Source organism: Gorilla gorilla, chromosome 21 (genome assembly GCF_029281585.2).
Source record: "Gorilla gorilla gorilla isolate KB3781 chromosome 21, NHGRI_mGorGor1-v2.1_pri, whole genome shotgun sequence".
Taxonomy (NCBI): domain Eukaryota; kingdom Metazoa; phylum Chordata; class Mammalia; order Primates; family Hominidae; genus Gorilla; species Gorilla gorilla.
The window spans coordinates 75,726,306-75,743,883 of record NC_073245.2 but is presented as its reverse complement, the minus strand read 5'-3'; the positions used below and the strand labels follow the sequence as shown (position 1 = coordinate 75,743,883).

The 17,578-nt window shown below is 58.8% G+C and overlaps 1 protein-coding gene across 12 annotated transcripts in view; it reads left to right on the top strand.

The window, feature by feature from the left end:
* KCNQ2 (potassium voltage-gated channel subfamily Q member 2) overlaps nucleotides 1–17,578 on the top strand; it is a 75,551-nt gene that overhangs the window by 33,521 nt on the left and 24,452 nt on the right. For 10 of the 12 annotated variants that reach the window (XM_055372664.2, XM_055372657.2, XM_055372661.2 and 7 more), the window contains exons 6-11: nucleotides 1,887–1,997; nucleotides 2,828–2,923; nucleotides 7,658–7,752; nucleotides 10,105–10,134; nucleotides 13,041–13,109; nucleotides 17,253–17,282. In XM_055372664.2, the coding sequence (XP_055228639.1) occupies nucleotides 1,887–1,997; nucleotides 2,828–2,923; nucleotides 7,658–7,752; nucleotides 10,105–10,134; nucleotides 13,041–13,109; nucleotides 17,253–17,282 (431 nt within the window). The remainder of the gene's footprint in view (nucleotides 1–1,886; nucleotides 1,998–2,827; nucleotides 2,924–7,657; nucleotides 7,753–10,104; nucleotides 10,135–13,040; nucleotides 13,110–17,252; nucleotides 17,283–17,578) is intronic. The other 2 variants (XM_055372663.2, XM_055372653.2) reach the window with 1 other exon arrangement.

Below are 17,578 nucleotides of genomic sequence, written 5' to 3'. Positions count from 1 at the left end.
GTATCTATCTTTCTGTCTCTATCTCTGTCTCTATTTCTCTCTATCGCTCTGTTTTTGTCTCTCAGTCTCTGTCTTTATTTCTATCTCTCTGTCTCTCTCTCTGTCTCTATCTGTCTCTGTTTTTCTATCTCTCTGTCTCTTTATCTCTCTGTCTCTATCTCTGCCTTTGTCTCTGTCTATCTCCATCTCTCTGCCTCTGTCTCTCTATCTCTCTGTCTCTATCTCTGTCTCAGTCCCCATCCTCTCCCTCCTGGTTTTCCGCCTTCCCCCTCAACCCTTGCTGTCCTGTGGTTGAGTTGAGAATGGCAATAGTCTTCAAAAACATGCCTCCTGGCTGGGCACAGTGGCTCACACCTATAATCCCAGCACTTTGGGAGGCCGAGGCAGGTGGATCACGAGGTCAGGAGATCGAGACCATCCTGGCTAACACGGTGAAACCTGTTTCTACTAAAAATACAAAAAATTAGCCAGGCGTGGTGGCGGGCGCCTGTAGTCCCAGCTACTCGGGAGGCTGAGGCAGGAGAATGGCGTGAACCAGGGAGGCGGAGCTTGCAGTGAGCCGAGATCGCGACACTGCACTCCAGCCTGGGGGACAGAGCGAGACTCTGTCTCAAAAAACAAACAAACAAAAAAAAAAACACGCCTCCTTTGGTAACGAAATTGTGTAGAGGGCTGAGGCCCTGGCTTAGTCTCCCCAGGAGAGGTTTCTTGGTCAGGCCTCCCCCAGCCTCCCGCCCACTCTGTGTGGCAGCCTCCTTCCCAGAGCCTCCTGTGCCCTCCGCGTGGTGGTGGCAGCCAAGGCCCCCAGGTGCTGGCACTGCTTTGCACCAGGCCACAGCTTCCTGTCGGTGTGGAGCAGGCGTGGCCCAGCCGGCCCACCCTGTCCTCAGACCACACAGCAGCGTCCTTGGAACCCAGGGTAAACTCCCCAACGTGGGGCTGCGGGTCCTGGTGAGAGGTCTCCCCTTCCCGGCCCTGCTGTCTGCGCTCAGGCCTTGACCCCTCCGTCTGTTTATCTAAGACTCTGCCCTCACGGGGCCTGTCCCGGACCCACCTTCTGGTCCCAGCCAGAGTGGCCTCCGTGCGGCTGTCCTGAGCCCCTGGCTTGTGGTGCATGAGGTTCTGGCAGGCGGGGGTGGGCTGCGGCCCCAACATGTCCAGCACTGAGTGCAGGGTGCCTGCCCCTGCCTTCCTCGGCCCCGGCACAGGCGTCTCTTGTCGGAGCTGCTTGGAGACGTGTCCGTCCTTCGCTTCCCCTCACCCAGGCCCCGAGTCGGGTGCTCCTGGGCTCACCGGGACCCCTGGGGAGGTCCAACCTGGCCCGACCTCCCCCTTGCCCACCACCCCTAGAGAAACTAAACACAACCCCTGGGGTCCCTGCTCCAGGAGCAGCCCACCCTGCCATGGCTCGGTGGAGACCACTCCCCCGCCTCTTGTGGTGGCCTCCTCCCGCCCACCCCTCTCCTCTGGCTTCAGCTCAGCTCAGGCTCAGCGAGCCCCCTGCACGCCTGCCCGTTCCTCTGGGTCCCTCTGGGCACTCCCTTCTCCCCAGCTGCGCTCGTCACCTGGCGGGGATGCAGTCGGGGCTGCTGTCCTAGCCGAGCCTCGTGGGAGTCACGTCGCTGGGCCTCTGGTTCTCGATGTGAGATGGGGACACAGCCTTTGGCTGGACCCCGCTTCTGGCCTGTAGGGGAAGAGGAGAGAGGGCTCAGGGGATGAGGGGCGGCCGACACCGACCCTGGCCTCACTGGGCCCCTGTGTGGGTGGTGACACGGGGGTGTCCCCGCATCTGTCCCATCCCAAGCCCCGAGTCGCCAGCGGGCATCCAGCCTGCCCTCAGGGGTGTGAGCAGATCCTTCGTGTGACTAGAGCCTGCGGTCCCACAGATCACGCTGACCACCATTGGCTACGGGGACAAGTACCCCCAGACCTGGAACGGCAGGCTCCTTGCGGCGACCTTCACCCTCATCGGTGTCTCCTTCTTCGCGCTGCCTGCAGTAAGTCCGGCTGCCCCTGCCTGCCTTGGAGGGGGACGAGGTCTTGTAGGCTCCCGAGGCGACCACAGGCCCCTGGGCACAGTTCCCTAGGTGGGACCTGGGGCAGGAGCGGCTCTCAGCAGGTCCACAGCCCCCAGGAGCTGGAGGTGGCAGCTCAGGGTCAGAGGCCTTGTTCCCCAAGGACTGGAGTGGGGGTTCCCCAGCCCCGGCAGGAGCATGCCCAAGGCTGCGGCTGTAGCTTCGGGGGGCTCTGTTAGTCACTGGTGGCCCCTCTTAGTCTGAGTGGGGCTGAGCAGGAGGTCCTTGTGACCAGGAGCAGGGCGGCTGGTGACACAGGTCCCTCGTGGGTCTCCAGGCAGTGAGGCCCACCCAGCTCAGAGGGAGGTGGAGGGGCCCTGTCAACCCTTGTTGCCCCAGGGCAGGGCAGGGCAGCTGGTGCACGGTGAGAGGCTGGCCCCGGTGTCCCCTTCACTGTGTGCCCTTCAAGATGGGCGTGCAGACCCTTCCGTGTGGAAGGGAAAGAGAGGCCACTCTGAGTTCAGTGTGGGTCCTGCCATGTCTCCTGCAAGCCAGAGGGTTCCTTCCTCTTGATGCTGACAAATTGTGGGGATGTGGGTTCCTGGATGTAGTCTGACCTTGATGAAGGTGGGGGAGGCATGGATCGGTGGAGACGGGTCTGACCCTGATGAACTGGGGGGTGTGTGAGTCCCTGGGGCGTGGTCTGACCCTGATGAATTGGGGTGTGTGTGGGGCCCCAGAGTGTGGTCTGACCCTGATGAATTGGGGTGTGGGGGGTCCCTGGGGTGTGACCTGACCCTGATGAATTGCAGGGCATCTTGGGGTCTGGCTTTGCCCTGAAGGTTCAGGAGCAGCACAGGCAGAAGCACTTTGAGAAAAGGCGGAACCCAGCAGCAGGCCTGATCCAGGTGAGTCCAGGTGTCCCCCGGGGACCAGCACAGCCCTTGTCCTGGTCCCACCTTGTTGAGGACTGGAGGCCGCCGGGGCCTTGGCATTGCCCTGTCTGTGGATGGGGCCACAGCCCTCACCCTCTGCAGGAATCTGTGGAAGGAGCGAGGATGTGAAGTGTGTGTGTTGAGAAATGGCTCCGACCCCTGAGGCTGCACAGGGGTGGCTCGTGTGAGGACGCTGGGGTGGCCCTTGCCTTGTGTGGGTGCTGGGGCCCGGCCATCAGGTCCTCTCCACCGCACCCTGGGAGGCGAGCACACCCGTTCTGCAGCTGCAGGGCCAAGGCTCCTAGAGCCCACACACTGCAGCGAGTCAGTGCCTGACCTCGTCTGACCCCTGATGCTGGCTGTGGGCCCCCATGATGCCCGCCCGGACCCCATCCAGTGCCGTCCCACCATTTGGGGGTGGGTAGGGTGCAGTGACCACTGTGGCATCCACAAGTAATTCCTGAGCCACCTTGAAAATACGGACAGACAATGGCCGGGCACAGTGGCTCACGCCTGCAATCCCAGCACTTTGGGAGGCCGAGGTGGGAGGATCACGAGGTCGGGAAATCAAGACCAGCCTGGCCAACATGGTGAAACCCTGTCTCTCCTAAAAATACAAAAATTAGCTGGGCATGGTGGCGTGCGTCTGTAATCCCAGCTACTCGGGAGGCTGAAGCAGGAGAATCGCTTGAACCAGGGAGGCGGAGGTTGCAGTGAGCCGAGATCATGCCACAGCACTCCAGTCTGGGTGACAGAGCGAGACTCCATCTCAAAAAAAAAAAAGAAAATATGGACAGACAGCAGGACCCCCTTGGGACCAGCCATTCTTGCAGCTCCCCCCCAAAGTCTTCCATCCACTGGACCCGCAGAGCTGACCAGGATCCCTGCCAGCGGAATGTGGCTATAGGCTCTCTCCTGTCTTAGACAGCAAATCTTGAGATGGAGATAATCCTGGGTTACCCCAGGTGGGCCCTAAATGCAATCACATGCATCCTTATAAGAAGGAGATTTGACACAGAGGAGGGGAAAGCAGTGTGACCACAAAGGCAGAGACTGGAGACGTGGCCACAAGCCGCGGAGTGTCAGTGGCCACTGCAGGGGATGTGCCTCTTGTGGTCTTGGCTCTGGGTCCAGCCTACCTTAAGGTGTGTATTTATCTTTCACTATAAAAACTACAAACAGCTATTTATTTCCATGCAAGAGTATAAAGAAGAACAAAAATGCCCCCAAATCTCACTCCACTATTGACGGTTTAAAAAGTGACCACGTACGTGGGGTGAAAAGGTTAAAATAGTGCCAGAAAAAGCAGTGTCTGAGCACCCAGGGTCCCATGCGCCCTGCTTCCCTCGAAGGTCACTCTTAACAGCAGGTGGTGCACATTTCCAGAGCACAGCTGGGCCTCTCCACGGGCGCACCTCAGAGGACCTGCAGCCGTGGTTCCAGACCACTACAGTAGAGATACGGCAATAAAGCGAGTCACACAAATTTCGTGGTTTCCCAGTGCATATGGAAGTTACGTTTACAGGCTGGGCACCGTGGCTCCCACCTGTAATCCCAGCACTTTAGGAGGCTGAGGCAGGCAGATCTCTTGAGGTCAGGAGTTCGAGACCAGCTTAGCCAACATGGTGAAACCCCATCTCTACTAAAAATACAAAAAAATTAGCTGGGCATGGTGGCACACGCCTGTAATCCCAGCTACTCAGGAGGCTGAGGCAGGAGAATCACTTGAACCCGGGAGACGGAGGTTGCAGTGAGCCGAGATTGCGCCACTGCATTCCAGCCTGGGCAACAGCCTGAGACTCCGTCTCAAAAAAAAAAAAAAAAAAAAAGTTATGTTTATACCATGCCATAGCTTACTAAGTGTGCAGTAGCATTATGTCTAAAAAACAGTAAAACACTGCACGTACTTTCACTTACAAATACTTAATTGCTAAAAAAAATTAACAATCACCTGAGCCTTCTGCGAGTTGCAATCTTTGTGCTGGTAGGGGGTCTCACCTCGATGCTGGTGGCCACTGCTGATGAGGTGGGGCTGCTGAAGGCTGGGGCTGTGGCGATTTTTTTTTTTTTTTTTTTTTGAGACGGAGTCTCGCTCTGTTGCCCAGGCTGGAGTGCAGTGGTGCAATCTCAGCTCACTGCAAGCTCCACCTCCCTGGTTCCTGCCATTCTCCTGCCTCAGCCTCCCGGGTAGCTGGGACTACAGGCACCCACCACCACGCCTGGCTAATTTTTTGTATTTTTAGTAGAGACGGGGTTTCACCGTGTTAGCCAGGATGGTCTTGATCTCCTGACTTCGTGATCCTCCCGCCTTGGCCTCCCAAAGTGCTGGGATTACAGGCGTGAGCCACTGCGCCCGGCTGTGGTGATTTCTTAAAATAAGGCAAGAATGAGGTTTGCCGCATCGATTCACTCTTCCTTTCACGAAAGATTTCTCTGCAGCATGCGATTCCGTTGGATAGCGTTTTATCCACAGTGGACCTCCTTTCAGCATCGCAGTCAGTCCTCTCAAATGCTGCCACTGCTGTATCAACTAAGTTTATGTAATGTTCTCAATCCTTGTCATTTCAACACAGTTCACAACATCTTTGCCTGGAGTAGATTCTGTTGACCAAAAACAAACAAACAAACAAAAAAACACAAACATGTCGAATGTATTTGGGAATTAGAAGAAAGGATTATAACCAGAGATGAACCACCGTGGCCAGAGGGTGGGGGACTCTCATCGAGAGATGAGCCAGTGTGGCGAGCCACCCGTGTGCCAGAGAGGGAGGGGCAGGGAAGCTCTCCCTGGCTGAGAAGTTCACATAAGCTGCTTGGAAACAGAGTTCACTGGCTCTGAGGCTGAAAACCAGAGTTGGCAGCCGTTCACTGGTTGAGATGCCGCTGCTGGGCCAGTGTTCTTCCTAGAGCATCTTGTCTGAATTGCTGCATTCCTGACAAGGAATTCCTTGTGGGGTTATTTTAGAATGTCTTTGACACGGTCCTCATCTGAGCCGTGCAGGCGTGAGCCCTCCCGCCGTGTACTCTCTGGCCTCGGTTGGTTTGGACCTGACAGAAGTGACCTTACCCTGCTGTCTGCAGTGTTCACCGTCCATCCCAAGAAACCACTTACTTTGCTCATCCATAAATGCTGCTCCTCACCTGTTAGAGTTTTATCCTGAGATGGCAGCAGTTCAGTCCCGTCTTCAGGCTCCACGTTAGGATGGCCAAATTTTTTTTTTTTTTGAGATAGGGACTTGCTCTCTTGCCCAGGCTGGAGTGCAGTTGTGTGATCTTGGCTCACTGCAGCCTCGACCTCCCAGGTTCAAGCGATCCTCCCACCTTAGCCTCCTGAGTAACTGGGACTACAGGTGTGCACCACCATATCTGGCTAATTTTTTGTTTTAAGTAAAGGCAGGGTTTTGCCATGTTTCCCAGGCTGGGCTTGAACTCCTGGGCTCAGGCGATCCACCTGCTTCAGCCTCCAAGGTGTTGCGAGCCTCTGCGCCAGGCCAGGGTGGCTAACGTGCTAGCAAATGGAAAATCAGCGTAGTGAGGATGTGTGGACATCGGGGCCCCTGCTGGTAGGAATGTAGCGATGCAGTCACCCTGGAAAGCAGTTCGGTTGTTTCTCAGAAAGTTCGTAAACGTGGAGTTTATCACGTGACCCAGCCATTCTACCTCTAGGTATAGACGGACACAAAAGAATTGAAAACAGACCTTCAACCAAAGACGCGCACACAAATTTCACAGCAGCACCACTCATAGGAACCAAAAAGTGGAAACAGCTGAAATGTCTATTAATGGATGAACGGAATGTGATTTATCCATACGATCCTCCTATTAGGAGGAGCGGGCGCTGCCCCTTGCTACGACGCGGATGGGCCGCGGGGACGTCACGCTCAGTGGAGGGAGACAGACAGGGAAGGCCGTGCAGCTTGCGATGCCCTTGGCAGGAAATGCCCGGGGCGGGGAAGTCCGTGGAGCCCCGTACACCCTGGCGGTGGCCAGGGCCTGGGGGACCAGGAACCGGGAGTGCCTGCTGAACGTCGGGGGTAGGAGGGGGTTTATTTGGGGGCGACGAAGAGGTGTGGAGTTAGGGGCAGTGGTCGCACAGCACTGTGTGTGCAGGCGCTACTGAAGTGCACGCTTTAACATGGCTAACATGGTGAACTTCAGGATATGTCTATTTCAGCACCGCAAAACAAAACAAAGGCATAGAGAACGGAAATCCAGCCAGGAGAGGTTCAGTCTGACGCACAGGCTCATGCCCCGAGCCGGGCTGAGTCCCCGCCCTGGGAGGATGGAGGCTGGGGTCCCTGGCCCTACCCATACTCCCAGTGCCTCAGGTTGCCCAGGGCCCAACCAGGAGGGCAGGAAGGTAACCCCCAGGACAGGTGATACCCGCCAGGGGCCAGATAAGAGTCATGAAAAGGAAAGAACACAGCCTCCCTGGTGAGCTCGCTCAGGGCCCCGAGTCAAGCCCCAACCGCTCGCCTCCTTCAGGCCCCACCGTCTGACAAGCGGGCTTGCCTGTCTGTCCTACAGAGGGTAAACTGAGGCTGTGGGGCTGATGCAGCACTGGGGCCTGGCCTGCTGGTCCAGAGTCTTGAGTGCCTGGCCCACAGCATGGGGGTCCCCTCTGCCCCGTTCCCTCCACGCCCGGCCCTCCTGGGCGCGCCCCTCGCCGCCTGCCCCTCGCCAACTGCCTTGTCTTTCCCTCCGCAGTCGGCCTGGAGATTCTACGCCACCAACCTCTCGCGCACAGACCTGCACTCCACGTGGCAGTACTACGAGCGAACGGTCACCGTGCCCATGTACAGGTACTGCCGCCGGGCACCTGCCACCAAGCATCTGTTTCATTTTTTATTTTCCATTTGTTCTTAAACCCCACTTTTTGTTGTTCATTATTTTGATTGATTCTTTTTCTTTAAAATGTATTTTTCACAAAGGAGTTCTGTGTGTGGTTTATTTCGAGGCGTTGATTCTGCCCTTTGTGTTAGAGCTGCGGCTTTCTCTTCACTTTCATTTCCTCACCCCTTTGCTTTATCGTCCTGGCCGTGGGTCGTGCTGTGTTTTGTGCGTTGCAAGGACGCTCCCCAGGGAGCTCAAGGTAAATGCCCCCCGCCCCGGGCTGCTCTGGACCAACAGCTGCTCCCCAGGCTGCTCTGGACCGGCAGCTCGAGGTGCCCAAGCTTCAAGAGTGGAACCAGTACCATGACCCCGTCCCCCATCAAGGACCTAGGGCTCCGGCGTGGGGGGCAGGAAAGTAACCCCGGATCACAGTGAGACTTTCGGACCAGGAGACTCAAATTATCCTGGGGGTCCCAGGTGTCCCCCAACAGGACAGAGCACACAGACAACCTTGGAGCCCCTCGGGCAGCAGAGAAGGGGGCCTAGAAAGTGCCTGTCGAGGCAGTGCCAGCAGGTCCTGTGAGCTTGTGTGGTCGGAGGGCGGCTTTCCCGTGTTTTTTTTTTGTTTTACAAAAGGGCAGGTGGCAGCCAGCTGGGATTTTCGTTGCCTGGCTCTTGCTTAAATTAAGGTCTGAGATGAGGGGTTCTGAGGGCCTTTCTCCTGGTCCACGCGGGCCTGACCCCTCGAGTCCGTCTGTGTGGGCACCACCTTGCCCTCCCGCCCTCTGCTCTGAGGTGGGGAACTGAGCCCCGGGACTTCCCAGCTCCCACGCCCCCCGTCACCTGCTCCTAGGGGGTTTCTGTCCCCTGGAGCCTTCCCTGTGGGTGGGGCCTTCCCTGAGGGTGGGGCCTTCCCTGTGGGTGGGGCCTTCCCTGAGGTTGGGGCCTTCCCTGTGGGTGGGGCCTTCCCTGAGGGTGGGGCCTTCCCTGAGGGTGGGGCCTTCCCTGTGGGTGGATCCTTCCCTGAGGGTGGGGCCTTCCCTGAGGGTGGGGCCTTCCCTGAGGGTGGAGCCTTCCCTGTGGGTGGAGCCTTTCCTGAGGGTGGATCCTTCCCAGACGGTGGAGCCTTCCCTGTGGGTGGAGCCTTCCCTGAGGGTGGGGCCTTCCCAGACGGTGGAGCCTCCCCTGAGGGTGGGGCCTTCCCGGAGGGTGGGGCCTTCTCTGTGGGTGGATCCTTCCCTGAGGGTGGGGCCTTCCCAGAGGGTGGAGCCTTCCCAGAGGGTGGAGCCTTCCCTGTGGGTGGGGCCTTCCCTGAGGGTGGGGCCTTCCAAGAGGGTGGGGCCTTCCCTGAGGGTGGGGCCTTCCCTGAGGGTGGGGCCTTCTCTGTGGGTGGATCCTTCCCTGAGGGTGGGGCCTTCCCAGAGGGTGGAGCCTTCCCTGTGGGTGGAGCCTTCCCTGAGGGTGGAGCCTTCCCTGAGGGTGGGGCCTTCCCAGAGGGTGGAGCCTTCCCTGTGGGTGGATCCTTCCCTGAGGGTGGAGCCTTCCCTGTGGGTGGAGCCTTCCCAGAGGGTGGGGCCTTCCCTGAGGGTGGGGCCTTCCCTGTGGGTGGATCCTTCCCTGAGGGTGGGGCCTTCCCTGAGGGTGGGGCCTTCCCTGTGGGTGGGGCCTTCCCTGAGGGTGGGGCCTTCCCTGTGGGTGGGGCCTTCCCTGTGGGTGGAGCCTTCGCTGTGGGTGGATCCTTCCCTGAGAGTGGGGCCTTCCCTGTGGGTGGGGCCTTCCCTGAGGGTGGGGCCTTCCCTGTGGGCGGGGCCTTCCCTGAGTGTGGGGCCTTCCCTGAGGGTGGGGCAGGTGCACAGTGTGGCTGGGAATTCTAGGCTGGGGTGGGGCCCAGGATTCTTCTTGAGGATCCTGAGTTGGCCAGGGTGGACAGACCCACGGCAGTCCTCAGTTGCTACCTGCCTTTTCAGGGTGTCACTTGGGAGGAGGATGCCAGAGCCCTTGGCGGTCCTCGATGTTTGCAGTCGCCCTCTGGGGTCTGCCCCAACCCCTCCCTCAGCACCATCCCCCCTGCACCTCCTGGAAGCCCGACCTTAGGAGCCTGGCCCTGCTTGTCTTTCCTGGGAATGTCGGCCATGCCCTTGTTTCTGCAAAGTGACCTCTCTCAGCCCAGGGCGGGGACAGAACCGGCCCTTGTGCTAATTTTCTTTGTTCTGTTGTTTCCCCTACTTTCCTCAACTATTTGTTTCATTTTCTTTTTCTTATCCCGTTCTTTTTGAAATTTTCTGTTCTTTTCCCTTTGTGTGTGTGGAAACACTTGAAAGTTCGCAAACTCAAACCTACGGGGCCTCCAGGTAGGAAATGCATGGACAGAAGCCCTGTGTGTGTGTGTGGTTCTAGTTCTGTGTCTGGAACTGTGACCGGGCAAGCCCCTGGAGCCCCGTGGCCCACCCGGTCTGCAGAGTGACCACTGTCCCTGCCCACCGAGCATCCCTACGCCCCCTGCCCTGCGTGGCCCCATGCTGGGCGGCCCGATCACCCTGGGCCCTCCCCTGCCTGGAGCCCACGTGCCAACCCTGCCCTCCCAGGGCCCATCCACCCTTCTCATCCCGCCTCCCCCCAGCCGCTGCTTCCTGTTGCCAGCCCGCCTGTGTCCCCCGTGGTCTCGTTCTGTCCTGCTTCTGGCCTGGCTCCCCTCGTGCCTCCATCCCCACCCCACAGGCCCCATCTGTGAGCAGAGCAGGAATGATGGATGGGGGGCTTCCCCTGCCCTGGCGCTGGGCACCCATCTGGGGCCAAGGGTGCTCCCAGGCCAGGACCCCCAGACTAGCCACAGTCCTTGTCCCACCGTGGCTCACAGGGCGGCCTCTGCGGGACAGCTAGCCTCAGGGATCTGCCTCAGGGTCTCCTGCCCTGGACTCAAGTTTCTCCTGAGTCTTGCCCTGGCATCACAGGGGAACCCCAAGGCTCCAGGCCGTCCCACCCCTGTCCCCACTGCTGAGAGCAGGAAACAAGGCTGTTTGTTCAGACTGGAGGGCGCTGAGCTGCTATGGGAAGCCTCACCCCCATAAAGCACAAAGGGCCTTTCCCTGTCGGGTGGGCAGGCTTGTGCTCTGTGATGACACTGCCCTGCAGAGCCTGGGGCCAGCCACTCCCCACATAGACCAGAAGGGCTTCCTGCACAGAAGCCCTTGATGACTCCTCCAGGGGCCAGTCACCTGTCCTGGAGGAGAGACCTGGCTGCCCTTCCTGGGAACTGTTAGAATGTTGACTCTCCATTCCCAGAAAGGAAGTGGGTGCAGTGCTGGGCAGTGGTGGGTCCAGGGCTCCTCTGCTCCCGACATGCTCAGCCATAAGACATCTCCAACGTCTGCAGAGGCCCTGCCGCCCCTGGGGCCAGGTGGCTGGCGCTGAAGCCGGCTGCCTCCTCCCCAGCCTCTGCTCTCTCCCAGGGCCGCGCCCTCCCCTTGTTGCACCCTCGTCCCACAGCCCCGTCCTGCCCTGGCCCTGCCGCCCGCCTGTCTGCCCTGGTGCTGCTGCTCTGTGTGTTTGAGGCATGGCCTCCTATGTGGCTCTGAGGGCTGACGTGTGTGTCTCTCACCTGGGCCTGCGTGCGTGTGGGTCCCATCAAGGAGGGGTGGGGAGCCACCTGTGGCCCCCAGACAGACTCCGGCCAGGCTGGGCTCTGCTGCGCCCACAACACCAGCTCACCAGCTGCCTGGGTTCCTGCTCCGTCCTGACTTGGACAGCGGACTGTCCTCTGCAGGGAGGGGGCTCACAGGAGCCCCACTCCTGCCAGCATTTTGGGGGCACCTCTGGGGCTGCAGAGGGAACAAAGAGGGGCCAGGCACAGCTTTACCAGCTCACACCTGCCTAGCATGTGGGGGGGCACCAGAGGCTGGTGGGGTGCAGGGAGGGGCTTCTGGACAGCTCTGGAGGGAGGAGTGTGGCTGGATGAAGTGGGAGTCGGCAGGAGGGTGATCACCAGGCCCTGAGGGACAATGGAGTCAGCCATCCTTTTGTTTTGGAGGCAGTGGGGAGCCATTGAGTGTTTGGTCAGGAGAGTGGCAAGGATGCCCACCTGGAGGACCAAGTAAGCCTGGGTGGGCAGAGGCAGCACAGGTGAAGAGTCTGGGGGATGTGGGCTACAGCCCAGCCTGAGGCAGAGGGAGGACACGGGCAGGGGCATCTCCAGGGGGCGGCCGTGGCCATAGCCGCATAGGGAGTCAGCTGGGTGAGGGCTGGGCTGGGAGGTGGCCGTCCTGCCTCCAACGCAGAAGAGAGACCAGGACGCGGCCCCAGTGGGGAGTGCTCCACAGGTGGGTGTGGGGAGAGGTGGAGGCCGTGGATGGGATGGCAGGGCCTGGGAGCAGAGGCTGAGGAGGCGGAGTGGAGGGGGTTCAGGTGGGTCAGGGAGCCGGGTGGGGGGAGGCCCCGGAGGAGGGTGCCTCTTCCTGAAGCGAGCTGGAATGCTGTGAGGGCATGGGTGGTGAGGAGGAGTGGGCGGAGTGAGGTGGGTGGGAGTGGGGAGGGGTGAAGAGGGGGACGTCCCACCCAGACGTGAGGAGGCGCCTGCACACCCGCCTGGGGGGCTTCGGCGGGCCCGGACTTGGTCCTGCTGGTGGCTGTGGGCGGCAGGGCAGGAAGATGGGGGTGGGTATGACCAGGACTGGGAAGGGGGCTCGGAGCAGAGCTGGGCCACCTGCGGAGGGTTCCCAAGGCATCTGGGCCTGATGAGGCTGGGCTCATCCTATAGACTCCAGAATGAGCTGCTCTTTGCCAAGCAGAATCCTTTTCTGTATCCCCACCTCCCAACTCCTCCAGCTTTGGCAGAGAAAGTGGCTGTGTAGAGAGGGGCCGGGGCCCTAAATATATTTGCGTGCTGTCCCTCTGGGATGTTCAGGGATTAGAAGGGGGAGTAGCGCCTCCCCCTACCTGCGTGCCCTCCTCCACCTGCTCCAGGCTGCAGGGTCGGGGCTGCATGGGTGGCCAGGTGCCCTCCTCCCTCCTCCCTGTTGTCCTTGCTGTTTGACAAGGCCCCAGGCACAGCCAGAGAACGAAGATGGCTCCCAGGCCTGCCCAAGAGAGGTGGGCCTAAGCCCAGGGCCCAGTGGGCAGCTGCCTGAAAGGCTGGCCACGTCACACGCCGCCGGGTGTCTGACACTGCAGGCACCTGCCCATGGAGCTGTGCAAGCAGAGGGAGGTGTCCCAGGACTCGGGAGGGTGAGACGCTCACTCCCCTCTCCTTCTCTTGCCCCAGACTTATCCCCCCGCTGAACCAGCTGGAGCTGCTGAGGAACCTCAAGAGTAAATCTGGACTCGCTTTCAGGTCAGCTGGGGAGCTCCAGGTAGGGCGGGTGGGCGTCTCAGTCCTCCTGGGGGCCCCAGCTGCCCACAGAAGACACGCCAGGACAGTGCCCCAGGGACTCCAGGGAGCTGGGACGCGCGGGGACGCTGGACTTGGTGATGGTGGTGCTTTCTCTTTTCGCGTCTGCTGACCTGGTCTGGGCTCCCACCCCCAGAGGGGCAGCTGGTTTGGGGGACGGGCAGAGAGGGAGGGGCGAAGGTTGATGTGGGGCTGGGGGCTCTGCATGGCTCCTAATGGGACCCAGTCGTGTGGGTCGTACGACAAAGTGTCCCAGCCCGTCGTCCTCTCGAGTGCCTGGTGGTAACTCAGGTGCTGATGGCACCTGCTGCTTCTCCTTCAGGCCCAAAGCCCACGGCTGTCAGAGTGCCGGCTGTCGAGGTAGGTTGCAGAAGGGCCTGCTGAGCAGGAGAGGTGGACGGCGAATGCACCTGCCAGGCCTGCCCAGGCCCAGGGCTGTCCCCAAGCAGTTCCATGTCTGAAAGCCCTTGTTGGGGCAGGGGCTTCCAGTGGGTTGGATGCTGGTTTCTGCCTCCTAGAGACACTCTTCTGCTCTGGAACCTATCAGGACAATCTCAGATCATCCTGGATTTTCCGGGCGGGCCCTGAGTCCAACAATGAGTGTCCTTACAAGGAGAGGGAGATTTGGAAGCACACAGAGGTGACAGCCAGCTAGGATGGAGAGAGAGACTGAAGCGATGCGGCCACAAGCCAAGGGCTGCCTGGAGCCACAGAAGCTGGAAGAGGCAGAAAGGACCCTTCCCTGGAGCTTTCGGAGGGAGCAGGCCCCGCCTGCACCTTGATTTTGGACTCTGGCCTCTAGGACTGTGAAAGAACAAACATCTGTTGTTATACACTCCAGCGGCACTTAGTTACAGGAGCCGTTGCACATGAATCCAGACTTTAATACCGGGAGCCGCGTGCGGCTGTGCCAAATGCCTACAAGCGTGGGCGTGACATCAGCACCGGATGAGCCAGGGGCTCGTTTCCTAGAATCACAGGTCTGTGCGTGGAGGACTCCAGCCCCAGGCCGATGCACACCCACAGTCACACACACCTGATTTAAATGATTCTGATGACTTTATTATTTTATTTATTATTATTATTTTGAGATGGAGTCTTGCTCTTTCACCCAGGCTGGAATGCAGTGGTGCGATCTTGGCTCACTGCAACCTCCGCTTCCCGGGTACAAGTGATTCTCCTGCCTCAGCCTCCTGAGTAGCTGGGATTACAGACACCTGCTACTACGCCCGGCTAAGTTTTGTTATTTTTGGTAGAGATGGGGTTTCACCATGTTGGCCAGGCTGGTCTCAAGCTCCTGACCTCAAGGGCTCTGCCCGTCTCGGCCTCCCAAAGTGCTGGGATTACAGGCGTGAGCTACTGTGCCCGGCCTCTGATGACTTTAGATGATGAAATTTGGGACTTTTTGAACTGACGGGATTTGGATGAGATTTTGGACGTGAGTATTTTGAGGTGCAGGCTGGAAGAAACTGAGGTGTCCTGAAGAGATGGTGGGTGGGGACACGGATGTTGAAGGTGCTTCTGGTGCGGGCTCAGGAGGAAGTGAGGATGCAGGTGTTGGAAGCTGGAGGGAAGGCTGTCCTTGTGTTGGTGGCAGAGACTCCGCTGGGCTGTGCGCTACTGTTGGGCAGAGGCAGAATTTTTAAGTGATGAACTGGGATATTTAGCCAAGAAGATTTCCAAGCAAAGTGTGGAAGGTGCAGCCTAATTTATTTCTGCTGCTCATAGTAAAGTATGAGAGGAAACAGGGAGATTCAGAACAGCACCTGGCCGATCCGCCAAAAGACTATTAAAAAAAAAAAAAGGCATTCAGGACAGAACTGCTGTAAGAAACCAGAACTTGAAGGTTTGGGAGGTGCTCAGCCTGTCCAGCTTGCAAAGGGTCTTAAATTAGGAGATTCACTGTTGGCAAAGCCTGCTTTGGAGAGAAGCCCACAGGTGTGGCCAGACAGCCTCATGCTGAAGGCACCAGGTGTGCGGCTGCAGCCTCCACCATCTCCACAGAGGCCTGAAGACGGAGCTATCGGGAAGGATGTGCAGAGGGGCCTCTTGTCTAATGGCGTTGCAGCCTGTGGCATATTCAGGAGGCCCTAGAGGTTTTGGGGAGTTTCATACCAGCAGAAACTAGATTGGCAGAGACAGCGTTGGACGAAGGTAAGAGGGCGTCGAACTTCGGGAGTCTGCAGGCAGGAAACAGGCCGGTGGCGCTCCTCAGCTGTGAACACGAGCTGCCCTTTAGGAAACGGGGAACGATCCCGAGGCTCCCGCAGAGGCCAGCGGGGCTGAGAGCCCCCGAGGAGCGTCCCCAGAGCTGTGCCACGTGGAGTTTGCCCCGCTGGATTGGAAACGTGGTGGCCGGCGGCCCCTCTGTCATTCTCCCTTTTTGAGTGGGAAGAGCTGTCCTGCTGTTGATACTTTAAGCAGATGGCTTGTTTTCTAGATTCACAAGCCCATGCATGGGGGACTTCAGCCCCAGGTTGGCGCACACCCACGGTCTCACACATACCTGATTTAAGTGATTGTCATGACTTTAGAGGATGGGATTTGGGACGTTTTGAATGGATGGGATTTCTTTTTTTTTCTCTGAGACGGAGTCTCCCTGCGTCACTCAGGCTGGAGTGCAGTGGCGCAATCACAGCTTACTGCAACCTCTGCCTCCTGGGTTCAAGTGATTCTCCTCCCTCAACCTCCCGAGTACCTGGGATTACAGGCACCTGCCACCACACCCAGCTAATTTTTGTATTTTTAGTAGAGACGGGGTTTCACCATGTTGGTCAGGCTGGTCTTGAACTCCTGACCTCAGGTGATCCACCCGCCTCGGCCTCCCAAAGTGCTGGGATTACAGGCGTGAGCCACTGTGCCTGGCCAACGGATGGGATTTCGATGAGGTTTTGGACACACAGTCCATGCTGCAGAGGGCGGAGATTTTGGGGGATCTTGGCAGGGGTGAGTGTATTCTCGATGTAAGACGGACATGAATTTTGGGGGGTCGGGGGAATGCAGTGGTTGAATGCTGGTCTCCAAAATGTCCCAGAATTTGCAAATGTGACCTGATTTGGAGAAAGGGTCCTTGCAGCTGTAACTGAGCTTGGGATCTTGAGATGAGGTCATCCTGGAACATCCCGATGAGCCTGGTGACAGCTTGAGCCCTAGCCCGGTGACAGCTGTCCTTACAGAGGTAGAGGAGGAGAAGACACAGAGAATGTCATGGAGAGACGGAGGCAGAGACGGGGCGGTGCAGCCACAAGCCAAGGACACCTGGGCCACCGGGAGCTGCAGGAGGTGATGAGGGACCCTCCCCGAGAGCATGGACCATGTTCCACGGCAACACGGTCCCTGTCACATGAAGTATTTGGAAGTGCACCAAAGAGCCTGCTTGTAACACGGCGTACCAGCCGGGGCACCAGCCCAGGTGTTCGAATGAGATCGCTGGGGCCTCCCCATGGATGAGCCAAATCACGATCCACCAATCTCTCACTCAATCCATAACACCTTTACCCGCAGAAACAGCCCCAGATGAGACGGCGGAAGGCCCAGACAGCTTTGCCTGCAGGACGAGGCCAGGACAGTTGGTCAGCGGTGCAAACCCTGGGCTCACTGACTGTGGCGCAGTGGAGCCACCCCTGGAAAGTCACACGGAAGAGAATCATTCCATTAGGATGAGCGTGGGAAAAAGAGTCGGAGCAGCTCAGTCTGTCTCGAAAATTGATTGTAAATTAAACTCCCTTCCAGAGCTTTCTTCAGCAAACACGTCCTTTTTGGAACTTTATTAATATTGGTGTGGTTCTGATTAAAATGAGTGTCTGTAAATGTGGAGGGGTAGTGACCCCCAGGTCAGAAGAGCAGAGGCCCCCCCATGGAGTCCCTCTTCCCTCTCGGAGCTGCCTCCATGGGCCCTGGGCTGCCCGTTCCTGGGGCCGTGGGCTCTCTGGGGTGGGTGCGCCAGCTCCACCCCTGCCCAGCCTTTTCTTAGACCCCTCTCCCCTGCAGCCCCTGGCCCATGGGACTGTGGGGGGCTGGACTGGTTGGGGACCCTCATGGGTGCTGAGTGGGTGGCCACTAACTCTCTGTTGCTTCTGTTTGAAGGAAGGACCCCCCGCCGGAGCCGTCTCCAAGGTCAGTGCCCCCTGCTGCTACCCTGGTGTCTGCCGTGTGCACGGCTGTCTGGTCTCTCTCCCACACGTGTGTGCAACCTGTCATGGAGATGTGAGGGCCTTGTGTGTGCTTCCGTGTGTGACTGTGTGACTGCGGGTCCAGACCCCCGCCTGGCGGTGATGTGGGCCCTTAAATCACTCTTCCTGCTCACCCCCTCCCCAGTGATTCGGTTTTACTTTGCAGCACTGTGGATCCCGGCAGCTGGGCGGCTTCTCGGGGGTGGGGGATCCCCCACCCCGCCCACAAGTCTGGCCCCA